Genomic DNA, 24,059 nt, shown 5'->3' on the forward strand with positions numbered 1-24,059 from the left:
TGATGATATTGATGACAACTCAGGTGATTTAGATCATTCATCTTCATTGCCATCAAGTGGTACTAATGATGAACCTTATGGCGGGTCTGAGTCAAGATATCCTCAACGAGAACGTAAGCCTCCAGATTATTTTTCATATAGTGCTCTTGTAAATGATATTCTGAATGATGATCCGAAAACGTTTCATGATGCAATATCTAGAGATGACAAAGATAATTGGATCTCTTCAATGAAAGAAGAATATAATTCCTTATTAAAAAAGGAAACTTGGATTTTGGTAAATAAACCAAGTCATAAATCCTGCATTCCATGTAAATGGGTTTATAAGCTAAAACGAGATGCTGATGGTAACGTAGTGAAGTACAAGGCTAGATTAGTTGCCAAGGGATTCACACAAATAGAGGGTGTAGATTACCATGAAACCTTTTCACCGGTTATACGCAACTCATCACTGCGAACCCTACTAGCTTTAGCAGTGCAGGAAGGGTACAAAGTTCGGCATATGGATGTCGACACAGCTTTCTTAAATGGTGACTTAGAAGAGGAAGTATATATGACACAACCTGAAGGTTTTGTTCGTAGAGGTGATGAGAATAAAGTCTGTTTATTAAAAAAATCTTTGTATGGTCTGAAACAGGCACCAAGAGCCTGGAATACAAAGTTAAAACAAACTTTGTTGGCTATTGGATTTATTCAAACTCCTTCTGAACCTTATGTTTTTACCAAAAAGATTTCGGATAAAAACTGTTTAATACTGGCAGTTTATGTAGATGACATTGTTGTTATTTATAAAGACAATGTGACGTTTGAGAAGTTCAAATGTGATTTTGGAAAATATTTTACAACTAAAGATGTTGGTATAACTTATAGGAAAGTAGAAGATTTTAAACTACAAGCTTATGCAGATGCAGATTGGGCAAATTGTCCAGTTGATCGACGTTCATACACTGGATTTTATTTTGAGTTCGCATGTGGTCCAATATCTTGGGAATCACGGAAGCAGCCTACGATTGCTTTATCTTCGGCAGAAGCCGAATACATGGCTTTAAGTTCAGCCACTAAAGAAGCTTGTTTTATAAAACGTTTTGTCACTGAAGTAACTGGTAGATCACCAAATGTTGTTATTTTCTCTGATAGTCAAAGTGCGCAAAAACTTGCATTGAATCCAGTCCATCACAATAGGACTAAGCACATTGATGTAAAGTTTCATTTTGTTAGGGAAAAAGTTAATGACAAGGTTGTAGAATTAATGTATATGCCTACAGATGAGCTACCTGCAGATTTGCTGACAAAGCCATTGGGTTCAATAAAGCATATCAAATGCATGAAAGGCATGGGTATGAGTTAATATATAGTTATATATTAGTTTTATAAGAAACTGTATTTTACTATGTTGTTATTTTATGTTTTTAATTTACTAAGGGAGGATATGTTGTAGAACCTCTTGTTCGAATATAATTTAAAAATTAAAAACATAGATGTCTTATGTCAACTCGTGTAAAACAAGTGCTCAATGATAAAAAAACATTCTCTGAATTTATCCATATTTTTCATTTCACGTATAGTATTTCATTATTTTTACTACATATTCTTATTATGTATTATAGACCCATAACTTACTTATACACCAGCAATGCCAAACTCCTCAGACCGAACCACTATTGAATCATTTGTACTACGCTGTTAAGTTGGGTACAGTTCCATATTTTTCTAGCAAAAAAAATTCAACCCTCAAAATATGCGCCTAGGTATTCAGTAGATGCAGCTAATGAATCAATGAATTCCTCCTAGCCTAATGTCGGATAAGGCGGCCAATCTCAACGGACATCAACCAAGTACGCAAAAGATGTTATAGTGCACAAGTGTGTGCGCAATACGCAGGTGCACTTTGTTCCTCCACTCTCATAGTCAAGTGAGACGGCAATCCGACATGATCGAAGAGTGATCAGACGCAGGACCAACGGCTTTACGTGCTTTCCGAGGCACGGGGGTATCACACCGCCAACCCTAACTTCGAGCTGCAGCTGAGTAATTTTTAAGATAGAAAAACCCAGTCACAATTATAAATTAACCCCAGTTGTACTCGTACCATGTACGCATTACAACTACGCCACCAAGGTAGTCACGTGGCTGATAGCGTTTAGTTAAGACCACTTATAACCACTTTACTATTTATAATAACTTTCCTTGATATAGTAGCATCATGTTACAAATTTGCAAATCTGTCTCTAAGTCTGTTATTTGTCTCTTTCCCTCCAATAGAATGTCGTATTGCCATCCTCTTCACACAAAGTTATCAGTGTGAATACATTGCTCCCCTAAACATAGTTATCTATTTACTGATAAGAGTTGTTTGATTTACATTTATATATTATGTCTTCATGTTGTATAATATAAATAAACACAAAGCGGTGTTATACAATTAATTTACGTTTTTAAAATGGACGTTTCCAGTTTAAATGATTTTTTGATAGAGACCTTTATTCCAATAAGCAATTCGTTATAATCATGAACATTAAATACAAGAAGGTAAAATAAAACTAAAGTATGACATTTGACAGTAGTTTGTTGGGAATCAATTTTATAGTACAAAACGCAAAACTGTTACTATTAGATTGTATTCTGAAGCAGAAAAGGCCAATAATTATTTATGCGTCGGACTATATGTATACTGTTCCAAAGAATATCTTGATAAGTTTAAACACAATCCATGTAATAACGAATAAATTAATGACTATGCTATGTATAATGAACAATGGAATTCAAATACAACCCATGAATACATCCACAAAAGTATGTTATACTGAAGTTGGTTTTATAATTATCTCTTGCAGATAATATAACAACCAACATAAACACGTCTTTAGAATATGTGACTATATAAGAACAGAACCGGCACACAACATACTCACAAACACTTGTTCTAGTAAACAATAACTATGGAAGCTGCTGAACAAAATTGCAATAAACATGACTCTAATAGTGACGAAAAAACCATTCTCATTAATGACATAACAAACAATATAATCAAGAGAGAAGACTACAAGAACCATGAGGTGAAAATTAAATTAAATTCAATAGAGGAACAAGGATTTCTTGGCTCCACGTGTGAAGTAGATATCAAAGGAGTTAAAGAAGATAGGGAACAGGAAACAAATCTTTTCATTAAAATTATGAATTCGAGCAATTTTACATTTATAAAAGTACCAGAAGCGTATGCTAACGAATTATTCGTGTATAGAAATCTTGCCAAAGTATTTGAAGATCTACAAGAAGCATATAATGTCCCCGAAGCAGAGCGATACAAAATGGTTAAAAGTTACCCCGAGTCTTCATCAAATGTGATAGTTCTTGAAAATTTGCACAACAAAGGATACAGAACTCATCACAGATCAAAAATTGTGTCTCTGGATTTCGCAGTATCAGCTGTGAAAGAGCTCGCAAAGTTTCACGCTCTGTCGTTCGCAATAAAAGAGAAGAGACCAAAATATTTCGAACGACATTTACAAAACATGAATCACCCGTACGTTTTCAATGAAGACTGGTCGAACTTCATCGATAATTTCCTGGCTATCACAATGAAATACGTTAGCAACGATGTCAGGAGAAAATTGGAAGTGTTCAAAATGATGTTTCTAGAAAAATACAGAATGTATCTAGAAGATGATACACACAAGCGTTGTTTGTGCCATGGTGATTACAGACCGAGCAATATATTGAAGAAGGAAATTGTGAGTATGTTAACGGAGAGACGTTATCTTAAAATATTTTTTATACCTGTGTACATGAGTTGATATTTGATGACAGATCTTATTCATATTTGAATAACTAAAAGTAGAGGCTTTCAATGAGTGACAAATAAATAATATTGCTGTCGGTCTAGCATGTGTGACACGACATATCTCGAGAAAGACTATACACAGCCTAAAAACCGCCCCATAAAATTCATAAAAATCTTGCCCAATATATCTTTGTCAGCTTCCATTGGCAAGAAATTGAATGAAGCACATCTAAAAATTCTATATCTATAACATCAACATTATTTTAATAGGTATTAAACTCGGCTATGTAATTAAGTAAGTATATTGTATTTTTTTTTTAAATAGGCGGCCATGCCTTTGGATTAGGATTCTAATAGGGCTTTTCTTTAATATACTTACAATGCCATTGATTTTGTAATACACGATAGTTACAGCTCGCCATCCTCTATAAAAGGGGTCGCATAAAGCGAGTTCTTATCTCTTTACACGCCTCTCGCTCACCGAATATAGATATCATATTATTGTAATAAGATCCCGCTACAGTTTATTTACCGAATAAATTAAACTAATAATTTTCTCTATTTGTATCTTCGTACATAAGCAACGAAGACAAATATCGCGGTTACATGTGTGTGATAGGTGATTAAATTTTACTATTTTCTCTACTTTTGACATAAGAAGTCGACAAAATGAGCACGCATGTTAGTGTATTTTTTTTTAATTATTGCTTTCAATGACGAGACGAACTGACAATACGCCTGATAGTAAGCGATACGACCGCCCATAAACAGTAGAAACACCATCCAAACCGTTGAATTACAAATTATTGTTTGGTATTCCACTTCGCTCGCCATTCTGAGACATGAGATGTTAAGTCCTATTATTTTCAGTAGTTACACTAGCTACAATGTTTCTTTAAACCGGAACACAACATTGACTACATACTTCTGCTTAGCGGTAGAAATAGACATTGTGGTGGTACCTACCCAGGCGGACTCTCACATATGACAGAATTACCACCAGTAATGTCAGTATATAAAGGATAAAAACACGGGAAAACGAGTTGTCATTTTTTGTGACATGCATGTTAGACCGACTGGGCATCATATAATTTAACATCTAATGGGTAAATATGGCGGGCATGGTGTAATGCCATTAATTTCCTGTTCGTCATATATTTTAGTCATCAACAGTTTTATTTACAGTATTTATTTTTTTGGTTCCACACGCTTGAGTTAATATTCAACTGCTATATTATTGTTTCTATTATAAACATTATTTCAATTTCACTAATAAAAATCTACATTATTCCTTGTTGCTATTGGCTACTTCTTCCCTGGAACCGATGATATAACGAAGGCGGCGCTGCGGGCTAGGTCCAGTAGAAATATAAATAACTCTGTTTTTCTTTCAGAACGGCAAGGTCTCAGAAGTAATACCAATAGACTATCAACTGGTATACTACGGATGTCCAGTTATGGATCTCATATACTTCATATTTGCCTCACTGGACCAGAAAATGAGACAAAATATACCGTACATTAAAGATATGTACTATGAATCTTTGAAGTCATTTTTGACTTATTTCAACATCGAGGTGCAAGACGTTTTACCCAGGAAAGAGTTTGAGGTTATGTACAAAGAGAGGCTAGATTACGGACTCCAAACATCCCTCGTCATGATACCCATTCTAATGACTCCTGATGATGACTTAACTGAATTAGATGCTATGACCACCATCTCACAAGACACTAACAAAGAATGTCAAGAACGAATGATTGGAATTATTAATGACTTTATTGAATGGGGGTATCTGTGACGAGTGTGTACACGTTGAGTATTTAAAACGGAAATAGACATCTTCAACTTAATTGAAAAATGAATTATTTGACTTATGAATCAGAATCCTAATTACTTACATTGATAGTGAAAATATGCACTGTATAACATTTACATTAAGTCCATTTTTAAAATGGTCTACTTAGATGAGTCTGCTACTATAACTATGTTTCAGCGATAGTGGCGGACATATCCGTTACATTTATTATTATTAAGTATTATTAATTGATTATCTTATTTATTAATAAACATATTATCACCCCTTATAAGTCATTTCATCCACGAAGACGCACTCTACCAGTTTGAGCGGAAGTGTCGCGGGGTAAATGGACTGATCCAAGCCTCAGTCTCAACGCTATCCATCGTAGTGTGTGTACACTCAAGCTACTCCTGCACACTGTATGTGATTAAGGAAAGTAATGGGGCACGTCTTCTTGCATGAAACCATTTATAATTCCTAAAAACAACTGTATAAATTTTATATTATTTTAATTTCAAATCAGCCACCTCCGAAACCATTCAAGTACACCAGTATTATAACCACTCAAGCTGCTCATGCAGATAGAGCGATGGAGGAAGGAAGTAGGGAGCGTCTTCGTAAATGAAATTATCTATAATCCCTAGAAACAACTGACGTCTCAGTCACTAAATTTTATATTATTTTAATTCCAAATGACCATCTTTAAGTGGTGCACTATCATAACTGATCCTATAAATCATCTTAACCATTACTGTCACATTTGTAGTGAAAATTGACCAATCAGAATAAAGTTATTTAACATGGTTTTATTGGTTTATATTAGCCACTATGGTAGTTAACGGATGATTTTTTTTTTTAATCGACCATATAAAACGCAATACCAAAATCGCCAATTCATCGATTTAATTATTTTTTCAGTCGAATAATACCTCTGATACTTTGTTGATACTGTAATGATTTGCATACATAAAATTATTCGAAGCTTAGTTAATATGATGAGTGAAAAATAATATAAATATCAGCTTTGTATTATATTATACTGTCCCACCATATATGACATATTATAAACCGAAGTGTATGATATAGGAACAGCTTCATATGGACATCACGGTAAAAGAGAATTATGAATGTATTACTTTAATAAATAAACATCTTTATTATTTTGTTTTGTTTATTTAAACTTTCTCGTAGTATTGAAGTTTTTGCTGGTAGGATATATCTTATATCCGCCCCGATAGGGACCACCGTACACAAGGTGTTAAAACCCGCCATAGTGGCTCACATAAATGTTTAGCGTTCCAGAATCCGCCTCCGTATATCCAGTTCCAACAGGACGGTATAATTGTGTCGACTGCCAAAGGTAATCATATCTCGTCAGTCGACATTCCATGGGATCGTACTCCACTTATCATCAGGTACAGTAGGGTCACTGTGCCGTGCTTGAATAAAAAAATATTAAGATATATTATTATTGTTTTAACATTCATTGACAAAAGTTTACTAGAAAATAACTATTGAAAATTCATGAAGCCCTTGGGCATTCGGGACCCAGAGAGGTTAAATCGTTATTCACTAGCGTATGAAGTGTCAAGCATTTCAAACCTACAATCTTAGATTATTGAATCTACGCATAATTCCATCCAGTGATAGGTACTACAAGATGGAGGATTGGATACATAAAATAAGCCGTGACGCGCAACACCAGTCACTGTAATTTTGCCATTTCTTGATGAACGAAATCCATGACTTTTCTAGGATGTTACTGGGTGAATTGGTTACCTACCCTATAGAAATAATAATAACAAGTGTACTTCAAAAAACAAAATACCATGAGAATCTAATACATTTAAAGTAATTGCTGTATTACTATTATCATTTAATAAAACAACGATTTGATCTTCAACATATATTATAAATACAGTAGAAATAAAAGATTTAAAGTTCGACATAAAATTCGCAATGCGGTTTCATCTATCTAACAAATTGGAGACATTCGTTACGTTATATCTTACAAATAGCCCCAATTTATAAAATCCTCCACCGTGCCTCGGATCCGGGGTGCAAACCGGGCATCTGTCTTAAAACTCAACTCTGATAGTGAATTCGTAACCGAAGGGATATCATCCACCGCCGCAAATATAACTGGTGTGAAACAAAAATTAATAATAAGACCAAAAGCTAATTTTTCAGCAAACACATTCTCGAAGTCTTGCTTCGTCCAAATAGAATTGATATTTATACTGAAGTATCTCAAAAAATGTTCCATGGTGTCGTAATAAAGGTTTTTGAGATGCGAAAGGTGCTTCTTCCTGAAGTCCTGGTCTGTTCCGATGAAGATGAAGTAAATGAGATCGTGTACTGGGCACCCGTAGTGTATATGTTGATAATCCAGCGGCATGATTTCTAAGGTGTTATCCTGGGGAGAAATTATTATTTATTATTTTTTTATTGCGTTGAATGACGAGACGAGCTTGCTGTTCGCCTGATGGTAAGCGATACGACCGTGCATAAACAGTAGAAACACCATCTAACACCTTGTATTACAAAGCATTGTTTGGTATTCCATTGTCGCCATCCAAGACATGTTAAAATGAGTGAGTCTTATTATGACCAGTAATTACACTGGCTTTACATGAGATGTTATGTCTTATTATGTCCAATAGTTACACTGGCTATAATATCCTTCAATCTGGAACACAACAGTGACTACACACTGCTGCTTGGTGGCAGAAATAAACATCGCGGTGGTACCTACCCAGGCGAACTCCCACACATGGAATCTACTACCATTAAATAATTATGGGATAATTATACCGCCAAACAGCATTGTGCAGGCACTGATGTTTCAGAATAAAGGAAATCGTAACCAGTGTACTAAGCATTATGAACTTAATATATAGTATAATAAACTGCTAAACAGTTCATCACAATTCGAAGTTGTTACTATAGTTTGAATGCAGACCTAACACTTACCATCAAGCGGGTTAACTTTTCTCGTCTTTTAGTTGTCGCAATAAGATAGAAAGGAAATGATGACGTCATTAGATAGAAAACAAATTATTAGGTTTTATGTTCCATACAGCAATTCAACTTATTGATTATTTTGCAAACCATCCTACAATAAGTTACTTTTAAGAAACTTACTGTGTCTTTCACCATAATGTTGCCATGTCTGTAATCACTATAACACAGCGTCCCAAAAGTCGTAGCGTTATTTATGTAATCTGGAAATTTCTTAATCATCTGTAACAGCTTATCTTCATATTTATCCCTTACGTCTTTGTCTAAAAGAGCTACTGTAGAACGAAATATATTAGTCGTAAATCCATCCCAGGCTTCGCCAAAGAAGAAAGGTTGTTTTAATGATCTGATCTTCTCTTCAAAAAAATTGGGATCGTTTTCTTTCAAAACGTATGACAATGCATGAAACTTCGCTAAGAGACTAATTGCTAATTCTGCAAATTCTAATGATACCACATCCATTCTGCTACATTGTTTAAAACCTTTATAAGTTATATTTTCAAGAATGATAGCTTCCGGATTGCATTCTTCAAAACTCTTTATCATTTTGTATCTCTCTTTCTCGGGTATATTGGCTTCGTTTTGCAATTCGGTGATTTTTTTCGATAGTTCTGTATACACGAAGGATTCTCGGGAAAAAACATCTCTTGCTGAATATATTTTCATTTCTTCTGGATTTGGGATAAGGTTTTTAATGAATATATGAGTTTCCTTGTCGCCGACCGCTGTTTTTCCTTGTATGTCGATTGTATTTAATACGCCCATAAAACCGCTCCCATCCGCGGGTAATGTTTTTGCCGTTAGTTTGTGTGTCAAGTAACCTTCTCTTTTAATTATAGAATTGATGTACTCTTGTAATTTCGGAGATAATACCTCTTCCGCCATTATTTATGTTTATAAATTGAATTATCTTTGAAACACTAATGACTACAAATATTTCCTCGCAGCCGCACACTTGGATGTTAAAACCATAACTAGTATAACACGTTGATATTACCAATAAATATCACAAACATTACAATCTACGATAATAAATCTGATTATATTATCAAGTAATATTATGCAATTGTATATAATTCATCGTACAGAATGTAGTAATGATGTGCACGTACTGACGCCAAACTGGCTAGCCAAGGACAAATGGGGTCATATCTTGTTCGGTTAACCTCGGCAGATTTCGTGTGTCTTCGTGCATGATCTTAAAATGGCGGTAAATATGTAAAATTTTAAAATTAGTTTCATACTTTGTAAGAAGAACGTTTTTTAAATATAATGTATTGGTTATATTCACACTGACAGATTATCGTAATGTTCTAACATGATATTGTTTACATTGATTTATTACTAGTAAACCCGACAGACGTCGTTCTGCCATAACCGCATTTTATGCAAACTACCCTTTATCTTTCGTCTCGACAACACCGTTACCTGTCGCATCCAAAATTATCCTATGGTTCAAGCTGGAAGTGGAACTAACTAAATTCTCATAAAAAATGTAATTGAAATCGGTTAGGTGATTGTGGAAATTAGTAAAAATTATTTTCATACTAAAATATCACTTAAATTGTAAACTTTTCCCGTTGTTTTTTCGACATAATTCTTTGATAAAAACCATGTACTGATAATAAGGAACACAACAAAAAAGAAATCAGCCCAGCCAGTCGAGCCGTTCTCAAATGATGCTCTCACATACATTTGCCAATATATTTTTATTTTTGATGTAAAATTATTTATTACTTTATTAAATCTAAAAACTTAACAATTAACACTGTATATATCCCCATTCTATAAACTCTTCTATGGTCTCCCGAAGTCTATCTTTATATTTATCGTCTGTTTTAAACGAAACAGTTGCCATAGAATCCTTGGAAACATCAGGAACGTCATCTTCATTAACAAATAAAAATGGTCCAAAAATAATAACAATGATTAGACCAAAATCTAGTGTCTCTTTCAAGACTTTTTCAAAGTCCGCCTTGGAATAGACAGTTGCTGCGTCCATATCGAAGTATTCCAGAAATCTTTCCATGGAAGAATAGTATAAGTCTTTTAGGTGTTGGAAATGTTGGTTTCTCATTGTCCTGTCTGTACAGCTGTATATGAAGTAAATGAAATCGTTTACTGGCGAGCCGTAGTGCATCAACTGGTAGTCGATCGGTATGAGATCGATCACGACTCCGTTCTGAATAAAAAAAATACGGTCAGATGAGGTCAATTTGGATTAAGCTGGTCTTGTAATTATTATAGATAGATCGACCGATTTAAAGAATATTACATTTTGCAAATATTTATACACTTTTGTACATTTCTACCAATTCACTGGAATACGAAACAAACATCCCGCTTTTTAGCCCGAAGAGGTAGGCAGAGGCGCAAAGGTAAGATGCCAGGGCACCTTATACCTGTGTTTCAGTCCCAAGATGTCATAGGTAATTAAACAATGCAACTATACTGTTGTTCTCCGGTTTGAATGTCATTCACTTACTTTGTATTACTTAAACATATTCAACGGTATTTTTATAACTTTTTAAATAGAAAATCTCGGTTCGATTTATCCCAAGAATCGAACTCGGAACGACACAAGTCACAAAGATTCTAAAAATTCTTGGCAATAAGGCAATTACATTAACGCGATCATTAATGAATTTATTAATTAAACTACGTCCGGTGGTTGCTATATGTTTGCAAATATTATTGTTTAGATTACATTAACACATTATTCTTATACATTATTTGGACGTACGATAAGTGCAACTTTGTTCGCCTATGTGATAAATAAAGTATTTTATTTATTTCATAAAATATATTAGTCGAGAGATGCATCGCCTCTCGCTGATCCTAATTTTATTAAATTGCACTCCAATTACTGTCAAGTGCGCCAAAAGCCTAAATATTTAGTCATATAATGACTCAAAATAAATAAACTATGAACAAACGTTAATAAATGATTCCAATAACATATACTTACAATTTCTTTCATCATTATATTGTTTGGTCTGAAATCGCCGTGGCAAAGACAGTTCACATTCGAATTACCTAGTATATAATGAGGATATTTGTCTAATAAAATTGGAAATATACTTTCCATTTTGCATTTCATTTCATCGTCTAGACAATTAAGTGCAAGTTTACACATTGACTTTGTAAAGCTTTGCCAGTCTTCAGAAAATATTAAAGGGATTTCCATAGTTTTAATATTTTCATCAAAAAACAATGGTCTCCACTCCTTCATTACGAATGATAGTGCATGAAATTTTGCTAATTGCTGTAAAGCTACCTCTGCGTAGTTTAGAGAAATAACATCCATCCTGTGTACGGTTTTGTAACCTTTCCGAGCAACATTCTCGAGTATTATGGCTTCTGAATTGCATTCTTCGAAACTCTTAACCATTTTGTATCTGTCTTGAAGCGGAATTGCAGCTTCGTCTTGGAGCTCATTAAAAACTTTATACAGTTCTTTGTACGCGAACATTTCAGTTTTGTACGCATTAGGTATTGACAATATTTTCAAATTTTCTTCGTTTTGTACTATATTTTTAACGAATATGTTAATTTCTTTCACGCCTTCTTTGGTAACTCCTTTAACGTCTATTTCATATAGATCACCCAAATAACTCCCTCCTTTCGTACAAAATTGTTTGTGTTCCAATTCATAACTGTTGTATCCTTCTTTGATAATGATTTTGTTGATCGAATTGTTCAATTTTGGTGGTAGCAATTTACTATCAACAACAGCCTTGTCTTTAACCTCGTCGTATACAACTGGTTGTTCGACCTCCATGGTGGCAGTAAATAAAACAATTTGTGTAGACCAAGCTAGGAGACGAACGTGCCTTTATATGTCGTTTCTTCAAATTACATTTTTTTATGCCTAAGGCTCTTTGCACAGTGACGTATTTATAAAGAAATATAATATTTAATTAACATATCTAAATGACTACATTAAACCTGATATCACTTGTAATGTATTCTAAATTCTATAACAAACAAAAATAGTCGTCATAGTAAAAACTATGCAAACGAATAAAGTATTTTTAATTTCAACATTGGTCTAATGCTAATATTTATTTCGCGTATTTCGCAGTACGCCTAAGGAGTAAGTTGAAGATTTTTGGTACCAATTTGTTTAACTGGGTAATGGCAAGAGATATTAGTCTCACACATACACACACTACTAATTAGTGTTTAATTATTACAATATAGTTCTTCTTTCGCCTTCCAAAGGTTGACTGGGAGAATGCCTCCGCCCTTAGTCCAGTTTTATACTTCGTAAGTATATAAATGGTATTAAATAAATAAATTATAATCAAAACCTAGTCAATATTCAGAGATTGCGTATTAATACACGCAATTCTTATTATACACTAATGTGAATAATAAAAAGAAAGAAAGATAAGTAATTTATTTGTCACAGACATGCATAGGTACTAACGTATCAAGAAGGAAAAAAATAATTACAATTATAAACTAAACAAAATACTTTGATATCATAAAATTAAAAGAAACGAAAATCGGTGATTATAATTAGTTTTTGGCATACATCAATTATTGGTGCATTAATTTACTCCTATATAATTGATTATAGAAATGATCTACTAAAATGACGAAGGTGTTGATGAAATCGGCTCACTTTACAAAACGTAAGGGAGGCTATCATTTCAATTTGTTCTAGAACATTATACTGCAAATAAACACGTGCTCAGCAAGACTCTAAAGCTTTAGATATGTCATACTGATATTATAAATTACTATGCATAGAAAGTCCTTTCTAAATAAATATAGATAAAGTTTAGTACCCAATCTCCCGATGTAAATAACTATTTATTTGACGAAACTACGACTGTATCGACAGTGAGTAGGCTAATTTAAGCCGTTTTCAATAAGCGATCCCAAACTCAATCTTCAATCCGATTCTGATAATGAACCAATCAAAATAACTCATTTGTACACATGTCAAAAATACTTTGTTCTGATTGGTCTATTTTTGAGATAGATCGAAAAAAGCGATTGAGATCGTTTATCCAAAATGGCGGTTAAAGACTATTTTTGTGACATTGAGTTTTATACGTACTTATTTTTATATTTGGAATCAGCACAATTTTCTTAAATTTTTGAACCAAGTTTCAATTTTCAAAATAATGTCGTTTAAATCAATTAGAATGGTAATTTTCCATATTAAAATTGCCATAGATACTGTCACGTATTTGACTAGCGCATTAAAAAATACTCCCGAATTTTTTCCATGAGTCAAGCTCGTAAACTACGGCCCAGTTAGTCTAGAAAATGATGGCAACCCTATACTATATATACATTAGGGGATGTAAAAAAATACACATCAAATTGATAACCTCCTCCCTTTTTTAAGTGGGTTAAAAAACAATTCGATTTTAATTTTTAGTGGAGTACGAACAGAGTCCATTTTAAAATCGCCTTTACTTAAAATTACAACCGCTGTATTATTAACAGTTGAAATAAGCACTCGTACAGATACAGATTACTAAAACATGTGATTAGATGAATGACGTTTCAAACACATATCTAGTATTAAATGAAAAAGGTTTGTATCTTTGTTTACTGAAGGTAATTTTTGCAATTGCAAAGCCGATTACTATTATTTAAATATCACGAAGGCGAACAAACTGCAACTAGCACTGATGATACGCCAAAACAATTTATAAGAATGTTTATCAGTACCAAATTATATTTAAATCAATTATATAACTATGGCCATTTTAAATTAGGTATAAATAATTTAAAAAAAAACACAAGGTAAGCCAAAGTTGGCAAGTAAGGGAAATAAAAAAATTGCGCGTCGTGATCTTCACCGGAGGACGTGGTGAGCCCTAGCCTAGCTAATCTAACAGCCTCACAATTAGCGATATTGTCACCTTATGATTCGATAAATCAATAAGTCTCTATGTCTAATCATTTGCAAAAAAAACCTACCAACTTCCACTAACTTCCCAAGCACCTACATTTAATTGGAGAATACTTCCACACGAGAGTGACCGCGTACGAAAACTAGTAAGATAATATTCAAATCATGCAGTTGTCAATAAATCGCAGAATACCATCCAAACACAATAGAAAAAGTTGGTAGACTTTCCAACTATATAAGGCAGATATTTGAATTTTATGATGTTCCCTGAATACATTATAGGGACCGGCAGTGACGTATCTAGAGAACAAACAAACTTCAATTTGCTAAAATAACATATGGAGACAATGCACATTGGGTATTATAGCGAATGACAAGCATGACTGAGCGTGTACACACGCCTGATCACAATGAGATGTAATTGCACGGCTATTTATGTAAGCACTTCTGTTTATTGTAGAACTAGTTTTGGCTCGCGGCTTCGACCGCGTGAAGGAGTTTTCCGGGATGAAAGTCCCTATATTTTCCTGGGATAGAAAGTACCTTCCCAGGGTCTTAAACTATCTCCATCCAAAATTAAATAATCTGCAATTATGTATTTAATATTATTTCCATATAATTTTAAAAATATACATGAGATATAGAGACCCCAACAGACGTTGTCCTGCTCTTAAAAGAAGATGAAATCCTAAGACCCGAGTATAGGGCCATCTACCGGGTCCAATTATGAATCTGAACCATCCGGAGACCAACCTGAAAATCATAAAAAACTTACGGTTTAGGCAAAATTCAAGGCAAATAGAGATTCATTTTTATAACGTATATTGATTTAGGCAATGGAATTACATAAATAAGTCTTATATTAATTACATTGTTATTGTTTTTTTTCTATATATTTATTATGTCTAACAATCTTGGACCAATCGGTTCACGCTGCTTTTATATCTATGTGGGATCTTAACACCCCTAACAAAACTGTTGGAAAATAAAGAAGGTATAGTTTCAAAAATTTTCTAAAAGTTATCTGGAAAAGGATTTTCAGCTTATTCTTTTAAAAATATAGCTCGCATATCCCAGAGCTTATCGTCATGTTAACCACATCATAAAGCTGCTGGGTTACCAGATACAAGCATTTTATGCTGTACTGGTTTAACCAATATTGCACGTTTGCATCGGGTTATATGCAAAAATATCAAATCATTTAGTTTAAACTCTTCAAGGTAACAACCTATATCTGAATAATATCCGATGAAATAAAAAGGAATTACGACTTAACTGCATGAAAGTAAAAAGAAGAGTACGAGGAGATCTTTAATCTTTTTGTTATACAAATCTTATTAATTAAGTGCTTTACTTTATTTATTACTGATATTATAAATGCAATATATCTTTGTGAAAATATTTGGATGTTTGTTAGAAGGCTTAACGGATTTGGATGTAATTTAGCACAAAAATAAATCATGTCCTGGGTTAATATATAGGTTTTTTATCCCGGTGATTTGCTTCTGTGGAAAATATTTGAATTTTCCATTTAACTCTAAGTAGATAAGTACGTAATTTTCTTGTGATTTAGGAAAAGGCTTCCTAAATCATGAAGCCCACGTAACACCTAGCATAATAATAAAAATATTAATTAAATATATGAAATTGTCTAGTCAGAAAATGTGTCATATTTTTTATTTCTATCAGTAATAAGACCTGATTTTTGCGTCTTTAAAACTACACGACTATTTATTCCTTTCAAATTCCAGGCAACCCCATCACAGGTGGCGTGATAGTGACAACTTGGTGTTTCGTTCGCGATCGACCGTCGCGCCAAGGTCGCCGCGCCCGCTAAATTATGCCGCTTTTCCTAGTAAATTACCTTCCTTACTGTCAACGTGAATTAACATATTACATGAGGTTTATGCTTCCCTGGTACCTTGATAGAACTGCGTTGATCCCGCGGGAGTTGTAAGGGATAGATGGGACATTTTTTTCATTATTTATGGCGAGTGCAAGAACCACGTTGTATATGTTTTAGAACAGGCGTTTCTCAAAGTACTTGGTACATGTTATGCTGTTATTGTCCCAATAATATATCTTTCTTTCTTCTTACTTTTTGCCAAGCCCCTTACTGCCTAATATAAAAATTGCCCCCTCCCGCTTCAATGAAAAGAAGATGGAGCCAATCAAGTATCATAACTAATATTATAAATGAGTTTTTACGTCTTCATTACTCAACCAATGATGACAAAATTTGTATATACCTACATTGTCTTCTATACAAAAGAGGACATAGGGTACATTTCATTCAGAGAAAGGTAGGTACTGTTCCCAAGGGGTAGAAATTGTTAAAATCGCGCTCGTCCCGCGGGCCTGCGCCCTTTTTATATGTTGTCAAGTCGGCCTAAGAGGCGCGCAACTCACTTTGAAAAGCAATATTTTAGAGGGATACACCAACTCGTTTTTTTACTGCTGCTTATAGAGTGTAGGTGTGAAGTTCCTTCGCGACCGACTTACCAGTCGTCCTTCGTTGTATAGTAGCTGAATTCTAATCAAAATTATGCGTCTGCTAGCCGGATCGAGTTATCTTATTTAAAGTAAATGTGTCTAGATTTTAAATGCGGCCTCGTTTAATATGATATTCCGTATTTCCAAAATATTATTTTTACAAACGTATAATAAGCTCTATATTTTAAGAATCAGGATCGCAATGTTTTCTAACAGACTCCAAAGGAGGAATGTTTATCTAATTGTCGGATTCTTTTTTGGGGACTTATGGGCTTTTATCATCTTCTAAAGACAAGCTTCCTCTGTTACTGTTCCTTTTCGTTACAGCAATAATTCAACTTCCCACTGACCTTATATTTCTAATATTACAGTTCCTAATGTGAAATATTTTTATTGTTTGGATGTTGGCTAGAAGTAAACACAATATCTACTGAACGCATTTCTTTAAAATTTGGCTTACAAATAGTGAATTAACACACTTATTTTTCATGGAAAAATGCACAGGGGATATATTAATCTAGAAAATCAGTGACCGTTAAAGCCGTGAGCAAAACCTATTATGTGTCTCATATGTTGCGAAATTGACTAACAAACCCATTTTATCCATTGAATTTCCTATCTATGTGACATCTGTAGGGCAAATGGACAAATAAAGGTTCCCATAGAAATAATATCAAAGTACAAACAGAAAGATTGTTTTGACAGCGTCTAGACTAAATCGATACACCATAAAAACAGAATACGGTTGACCTCCAAATTGTCAATCCCCTTCGCCATTGTTTGGGTTTTGAATACATTCATATTTTGACTGTAAGGATTTGCTCGCGATGCCGCGTGAGGCCTTTCTCAGTATAAGTTGAGACTTTTATTAAAATACACATTATGCTGTGTACATACAAAACAAACAGCATACATCTCACGGCTTTATCTCTAAAGGAGAACAGAGGTGTAACAAAGGCATCCTCTTTTCGTCAAGTGCCGCCAATGATGTGATAGGAGGCTAGACTATTGCCATGTCGGGCACAAATTCCACTCTCCGGGCTATATGTAACAGCAAAACCCATTCTCACCCGACCAGCTTCGACCCGTGGCTAAGAATGCTGCAGTGTTCGAAAAGGCAGAAGTAAAAATTAAACAAGAAATCGCGCAAAAATTGAAAAATACTTTCGTTTTAATGTCGAGTATTCGCATCAACATAAGGAACCAACATGTCAAAATGAAAACTCACATTTAACTTTCCAACAACAAAATCAGTCCAATCGTTTCGGAGCTACGAAGCCACGTAAATACATACGTCTTAAACTTACGTCTCTCTTTTTGCATAGGTGGTTTTCAAACAAATATGCCGCGACACGGTCCTACATTTCCAATTAAAATCAAAACCGCTTCGAGTTACTTAATTAAATTCTTAATTCCTTTAGTATCTGACGCTCCGTTTTTCCTGAAACCATAACTGTATTGAAACATTTAATTTTACTTGGATACTGGGCTTAAGTTCAAACTTGGTATTAAGTCCGTAATGAGGAAAGATTCTTGTGCTCTCATCGTTTATTGTAACAGAATATTGTGGTTTGGTTTTATTCAGAATAGAACCACAAAATAGTCAAGAAGGTTCATTATTGTGCCGACACATTGAAGTTAGAAAAGGAATATATATAGCAAAGATATACGATATAAAGAACAAATACAATATAGATTATGTAGAACATTCTAGAATTTACAGGGTCACCTTTTTATTTTCCATGGAAGCAAGTTATCGGGATAAAAGTAGTCTATGAGTTAATCTAGGACATGTTCTACCCGTATGCCAAATTTTGTCCAAATCTGGGAGCCTTAACAATGGGTTGCAAAAATTAGCCTCTAGCTAGATACACCATTGTAAGAATATTTTTTTGGATACGTGCACAGCAAGGTACTCGTCTGCACCGGATAGTAAGTGGGGTGCGGCCCAATAGACTGTCGATTGACGAGAGATGATTACCCCTTGGCAGTCGACACAATTATGACGGCCTGTTAGAACCGGATATACAGGCTGATCCCGGAACGTGACACTTACGTAAGCCACTGTGGTCACTATCCGGGCGGATAAAATATTTCCTACCACCAGCATAGCAGTATGCTCGTCTGTTCATAAAACATAAAAAAAACAGCCTAATTGAAGTCCCTCCAAACATTCAAACATTGTAATAACAATACAGTTTAATGGTAAATTAATTAACGTTCCCGAAATCCTAAGGGACGAGTTTTTGACGATTAATCATTTACGCTACAGATGGCACCAAAGCTGATTTAATTAAGTTTTCACTACATAATATTGTGTTACGGAAGCCCCAATTTGCTTTAGTTGCTTCAATTTGACCGGAGCAGTCTATTTGTGGTTTATTCTTGTTTGTTTACTGCTACCAAGAAAACAAACTTAACTACAGAATTGGTGATGTCTAATACCAAAGTTGGAGCTAAAATTCTAAAAAGACATAAGTAGCACTGCATGAAAAATCTTACACCAAATGCTGACTAGCCCACAATTTTTCATATCATAGGCTCGTAAAAGCTCTGGATTAAAAATGTGAAGAATAAGTTTTTTTGATTAAGAAGCGGTAGCCTAGTTGGGTGTAGAACGGACTGCCGAGAATGATCTGATCAAATCCTAAGGGCAGACACCTGACTTTTCTAAAATTAAGTGTGTATTCTTTGTAAATTATCGGTTGCTTTACGATGAAGGAAAACATCACGAGGAAACCTCCATACCTGAGAAGTTCTCTATAGGAATTTTCAGGGTGTGTGACGTCTACCAATACGCACTAGGTCAGCGTGGTCGACTAAGGCCTAATCCCTCTCAGTAGTAGAGGAGACCAGTGCCCAGCAGTGGGACAATATATAATATAGGGCTCATTATTTATTTATGTGTTATTTTTTCTAAAATAAGTTTTCCACTCGATGTCAACGCAATATATCCAGGATAATGTAAGTGTCAAATGCTAGCAGAAAATACCAGCCCTACATTATACACTAGTCTATTGCTGGTCACAGGCGTCTAATTCTGAGAGAGTTTATTTATTGACATACTTTTTATAAATAAATTTATAAACGTGGACTTAAAGGCATTCTCTACTAGTCAACCTTTGGCTGATGCAAAGATGAAACAATATAGGTGTAATAAATAATATGATAAAAAATAATATAGCACAAATATAAAAGTATAACTACACAAACATACTCAATAAACAAATAAAATAGTTTTCACAATAGGTTTAGGCCGTAGTTTCCCGCCCTTGCCTTGCGCGGGCGGACTTCAAAATTCTAATGTACAATTCTTAGCTATGTAGCAGTTTATTTATTCATTTACTTTCTAACTCACAACCCACAATACATACAGGAAACATAACAAAGGAACATCAAATATTTACTCCCTACTGCCTATCCCAAGAGTACCGCGTGATGAAACTAAAAATATGAGGAAACATTTCTACAAAAACAAAAATCCTACAGACGCTTCCTTTGTCTAAATTATTAAAAAACGAATTCTGCCGCGGGAACAAAGAGATTTAAATGAGGTTCCAAGGTGGGATTGCATTCTGGACCCCCGGGCAGCTGAATCAATTCCTTCCTTAATTGTTAAGGCCCCCCCAAGATCTCATTTCGTTGGGAGATTACTTTAATATTTACTTGGGAGTTTATTCTTAAATAATTAAGAGGTGCGGCGGAATGTACAGCGTGTCTTATTATTGTACAATAGTCAGAGGCCACTATTCCCTCTAAGAGAGGCATCCGTCTTCTTGCAATTACGATTTAATCGACAGTTTTGATAGCCGTATAGGTAAATAGGGAATATTTATACTATTTTGCTACATAACTAGTTTATAAAGAAAATCCACAGGAAAACTGTAAGAGTAAAATTAAAGGAAACAGAAACTTTAATGTTATCATAACAGTAACTATATCTAGTAAGGAGGGTGATATGCATAGAAATGTTACAGCGAGGTCGGGCGGGACCAATTGGTACCGCACTGGGACGGATCCAGGTGACTTTAGTAGGTCACGACCCCCTGCTGATTCAAAATTTTAAATTTATTATTGTGTGTCTATTCTACAATGTAAATCAAAAGGCTTGATTGTTTAGTTGTCCGTACACGTTTTTCATTAGAGCTTATTTTATACGCAATAATATAGTATCGTACTAACACAGTGGTAGAAATTTATAATAGTTAAAGCAATTAAGAGCGCTAGAAACGTGCATATAATAAAAACCTACTTGCAAAATAATATTTTTCGTTTAGGACGACATAATATCTAATTAAGAAAAACTGAAGTGATAAACCAGGCTCACAAAAGTGACTCATAATACTTTCAAATTGGAACAACTGATCGTTATTTTTACTATAACTCTGACATAATACAAACCCTTATGTCGACTTCCTACTACAAAAAGCTTACTGCTCATATATTTACTATAAAAAATAAAGAATAAAACAGTGAAGACGAAATTAACCCACCTAAATATTCTAGATCCGGCCCCGTACAACACAATGGTGCCGTTAAACTCAGTGACAAGTTTTATTAATGCGGCGAAATGCCATTTGGCAGCGATACATTTTTTCAAGGCCCCCCACGGAGTCCCCCAGTCAGGGCCACTGCCATTGTAAAGGTTATGCATCGAGGTATTTTAGAAATACTTTGTATTTTAATGTGAAATATGTTTTAATAGATTTTTTTTAATGAACAATTTTGATATTTATAATAACACTCTTTTAAAGACAACGGTAATTATTGTCAGTTGCTGAAATCTTTCCTTGAAAACGCTGTGGAATAACGAACGTTTCTTGAATTCTATTTTTAAATCTGAATGGCCATACTTGTCAATTGGCTGTCAATACTAACGGATTTGAAAATGCCATTGCTTTATTCACCGCTCAACAGTCATAGACAATATGACACTAAAAAATTTACCTAACATTGCTTGTTCTTGTTCTGAACATTTCCTACTTTCAATTTGGACATTGGAAAAATCATTGATGTATATTCTATAGACACGAACGTCCATATAAACTATTTGTTCAAAATCTGAACTGAAATGCCAACCAAAACGTCCCTGATATAACCAATTTATTCACTTGAACAACAAATAATTTTACTTATTTGACTAATATTTTTTATTCAAATTCAGGTTTATATTTAGACTAAAGTTTTTATGTCATGAGCGCCACTCCGTACACAACCACAAGCTGTCAATATTGATCATACTAGTCAGTTTGAAGGGATTGCAGTTCAATTCAGTTGTACACAGTTAATGTTCGGAACACAAATCTAATACGTAGTACATATATATCAATGGGCAAAATTATTGTCGGAAAACGATGGAACCACAATAAAAAAAAAATTCAATTGAATGGATTTGAAGATATGGAAAAAGAAAGACGCCTGTTTCTTAATAGGCAAAACAAACAACGGCTAAACACAAATAAATATTATTTCCTATAAACGTTTACACTCGAACGCTTTAAAGCCGGTATATTTTAAAACTAAACATCGGGCCGTAATTAAAAAAAAACATTGTATTCACTTGAAAACGGCTGTCGGTCGAATGAAATAAGAAAACGTTTTTCCAATAATTCCGGCTCGCGACTGTGCGCACGGAATTCCGCGGGAGTCAAACATTTCGTGCAATCCACAGAGGCTTTTGAGTTGGTTTGTAGAGTGTTTATTTCATCCTAACATAAAACTTTGTTAAGATCTTTGTTCTCTTTAAAATATTGTGTACCAGTTTTGCCTACTATTTAAAATAAAAGTCCCAATCTTCCTTTCTGGAATAAAAAGTAGTAATAACATCCAAGGCAGTCTTCTTCCTCTTCAAGTTCCTATTCATTATCAATCAGTTCCGCAACGCACTTGACTGTTCAGTTTACAGCGCCTTCCACGCCGCCGGAGACAGAAACAGATGGAGAAAGCTCGTTCGTGAGAAAGTAATATAGAAGGCGGGTCATGACCCTCGATATTGAGGAATACGATGCAAAGAGAGAGTTCTTTGTTGGGTACTTGACTTTTTTTCATCCCTTTATCAAATGTCTCTCAATATGTAAAAGAATTTTCGACGTTCTTTACAATCTAATAGAAGTGTAACTATACATTATCAGAAGATATAGTACGTCATGCCCGTCACTGAGGTGGATGCAAAAAAGTGATTCCTAAATAATCCCACTACATACACACTTGCTCACAGCAACATGTGAAATGTAAATGACTGCCTCAAATTATAACCTATTATTTATGCCGTTGTCACAGAATATATTTATCCTATATCTTTGTGTTGCGTGTAAAGTAAGACTTGAAAAATTACACCAGGTAGACCTTCCGCGGATTCATATATTAATACTTTTTATTCCAAAACGGTAGACTGGGACTTTTATATAAAATAGTAGACAAAAACTGATAAACAATGTTTTAAAGAGAAAAGGAAAGAATCTTTAATGTTCACAGTTTATTGATGTGGATTTCTTTTGCATCTCTTATCTTAGCACGATTTTGCCAAACAACAATGCACATGAAGGTGGTAATAATGTAGTATATATTTTACCTTCCTATTTATTAGGTACGAAAGTCGTGGCTGCCTTCGAATTTCGCTGGAATCATGTTTACTTGGCGTACAGCCACTACCGCAAAACTCAAAACATCATAAAACACTAAAGATGGTTTCTTTAAGTATTATATAGTGTAGACATCACCGACTTGAATACGAAATATGCGGGTTTACGCAAGTGATAATTGAGATCTTCATACATTTAAAATACTTCAATAATCCCATTTATCGTCCATATTTCATACAAAAGGCGCACGTTATTTCATTAAATAGCCACAAAGCTATATAAAATACTTTTTTACGAAGAAGACAGCCCGGTTAATATTGCATTTTCATGAGTGAATCGCATGATTCAAGCTTTCGCATGCAAAACAGCCGTTTGGAATCGCAACGGGATTTTTCATATTATTAAAATGTTTTTCAAAGTGTAAAAGGCAAAGGAAATACGGATCATACGGCCGCGCCGCCAGTTTCATATGAATTTAAATTTGGAATGGTTAATTTCTGTGTAAC

The 24,059-nt window shown here is 34.4% G+C and overlaps 3 protein-coding genes across 4 annotated transcripts in view; 1 reads left to right on the forward strand and 2 right to left on the reverse strand.

Moving 5' to 3' along the window:
* The window catches only part of LOC115449543, a 185,390-nt gene that overhangs the window by 143,707 nt on the left and 17,624 nt on the right, over positions 1-24,059 (reverse strand). The window lies entirely within an intron of this gene.
* Positions 2,912-6,743, forward strand: LOC115452683. Its single transcript, XM_030181273.2, has 2 exons — positions 2,912-3,731; positions 5,176-6,743. The coding sequence occupies exons 1-2, from the start codon at positions 2,940-2,942 to the stop codon at positions 5,578-5,580; spliced, it is 1,197 nt and encodes a 398-aa protein (XP_030037133.2). The 5' UTR covers positions 2,912-2,939; the 3' UTR covers positions 5,581-6,743.
* On the reverse strand, positions 7,472-12,457 carry LOC115454592. Of its 2 annotated transcripts, XM_037438939.1 has the most exons (3): positions 11,570-12,457; positions 8,725-10,783; positions 7,472-7,996 (listed from the first exon to the last, which is right to left on the reverse strand). In XM_037438939.1, the coding sequence occupies exons 2-3, from the start codon at positions 9,484-9,486 to the stop codon at positions 7,589-7,591; spliced, it is 1,170 nt and encodes a 389-aa protein (XP_037294836.1). In that variant the 5' UTR covers positions 9,487-10,783; positions 11,570-12,457; the 3' UTR covers positions 7,472-7,588. The 2 variants fall into 2 exon arrangements, with proteins under 2 accessions (XP_037294836.1, XP_037294835.1); XM_037438938.1 differs by lacking the exon at positions 7,472-7,996 and having other exon boundaries at positions 10,202-10,783; positions 11,570-12,442.

This window comes from Manduca sexta, chromosome 15 (genome assembly GCF_014839805.1).
Source record: "Manduca sexta isolate Smith_Timp_Sample1 chromosome 15, JHU_Msex_v1.0, whole genome shotgun sequence".
NCBI classification, from domain to species: Eukaryota; Metazoa; Arthropoda; class Insecta; order Lepidoptera; family Sphingidae; genus Manduca; species Manduca sexta.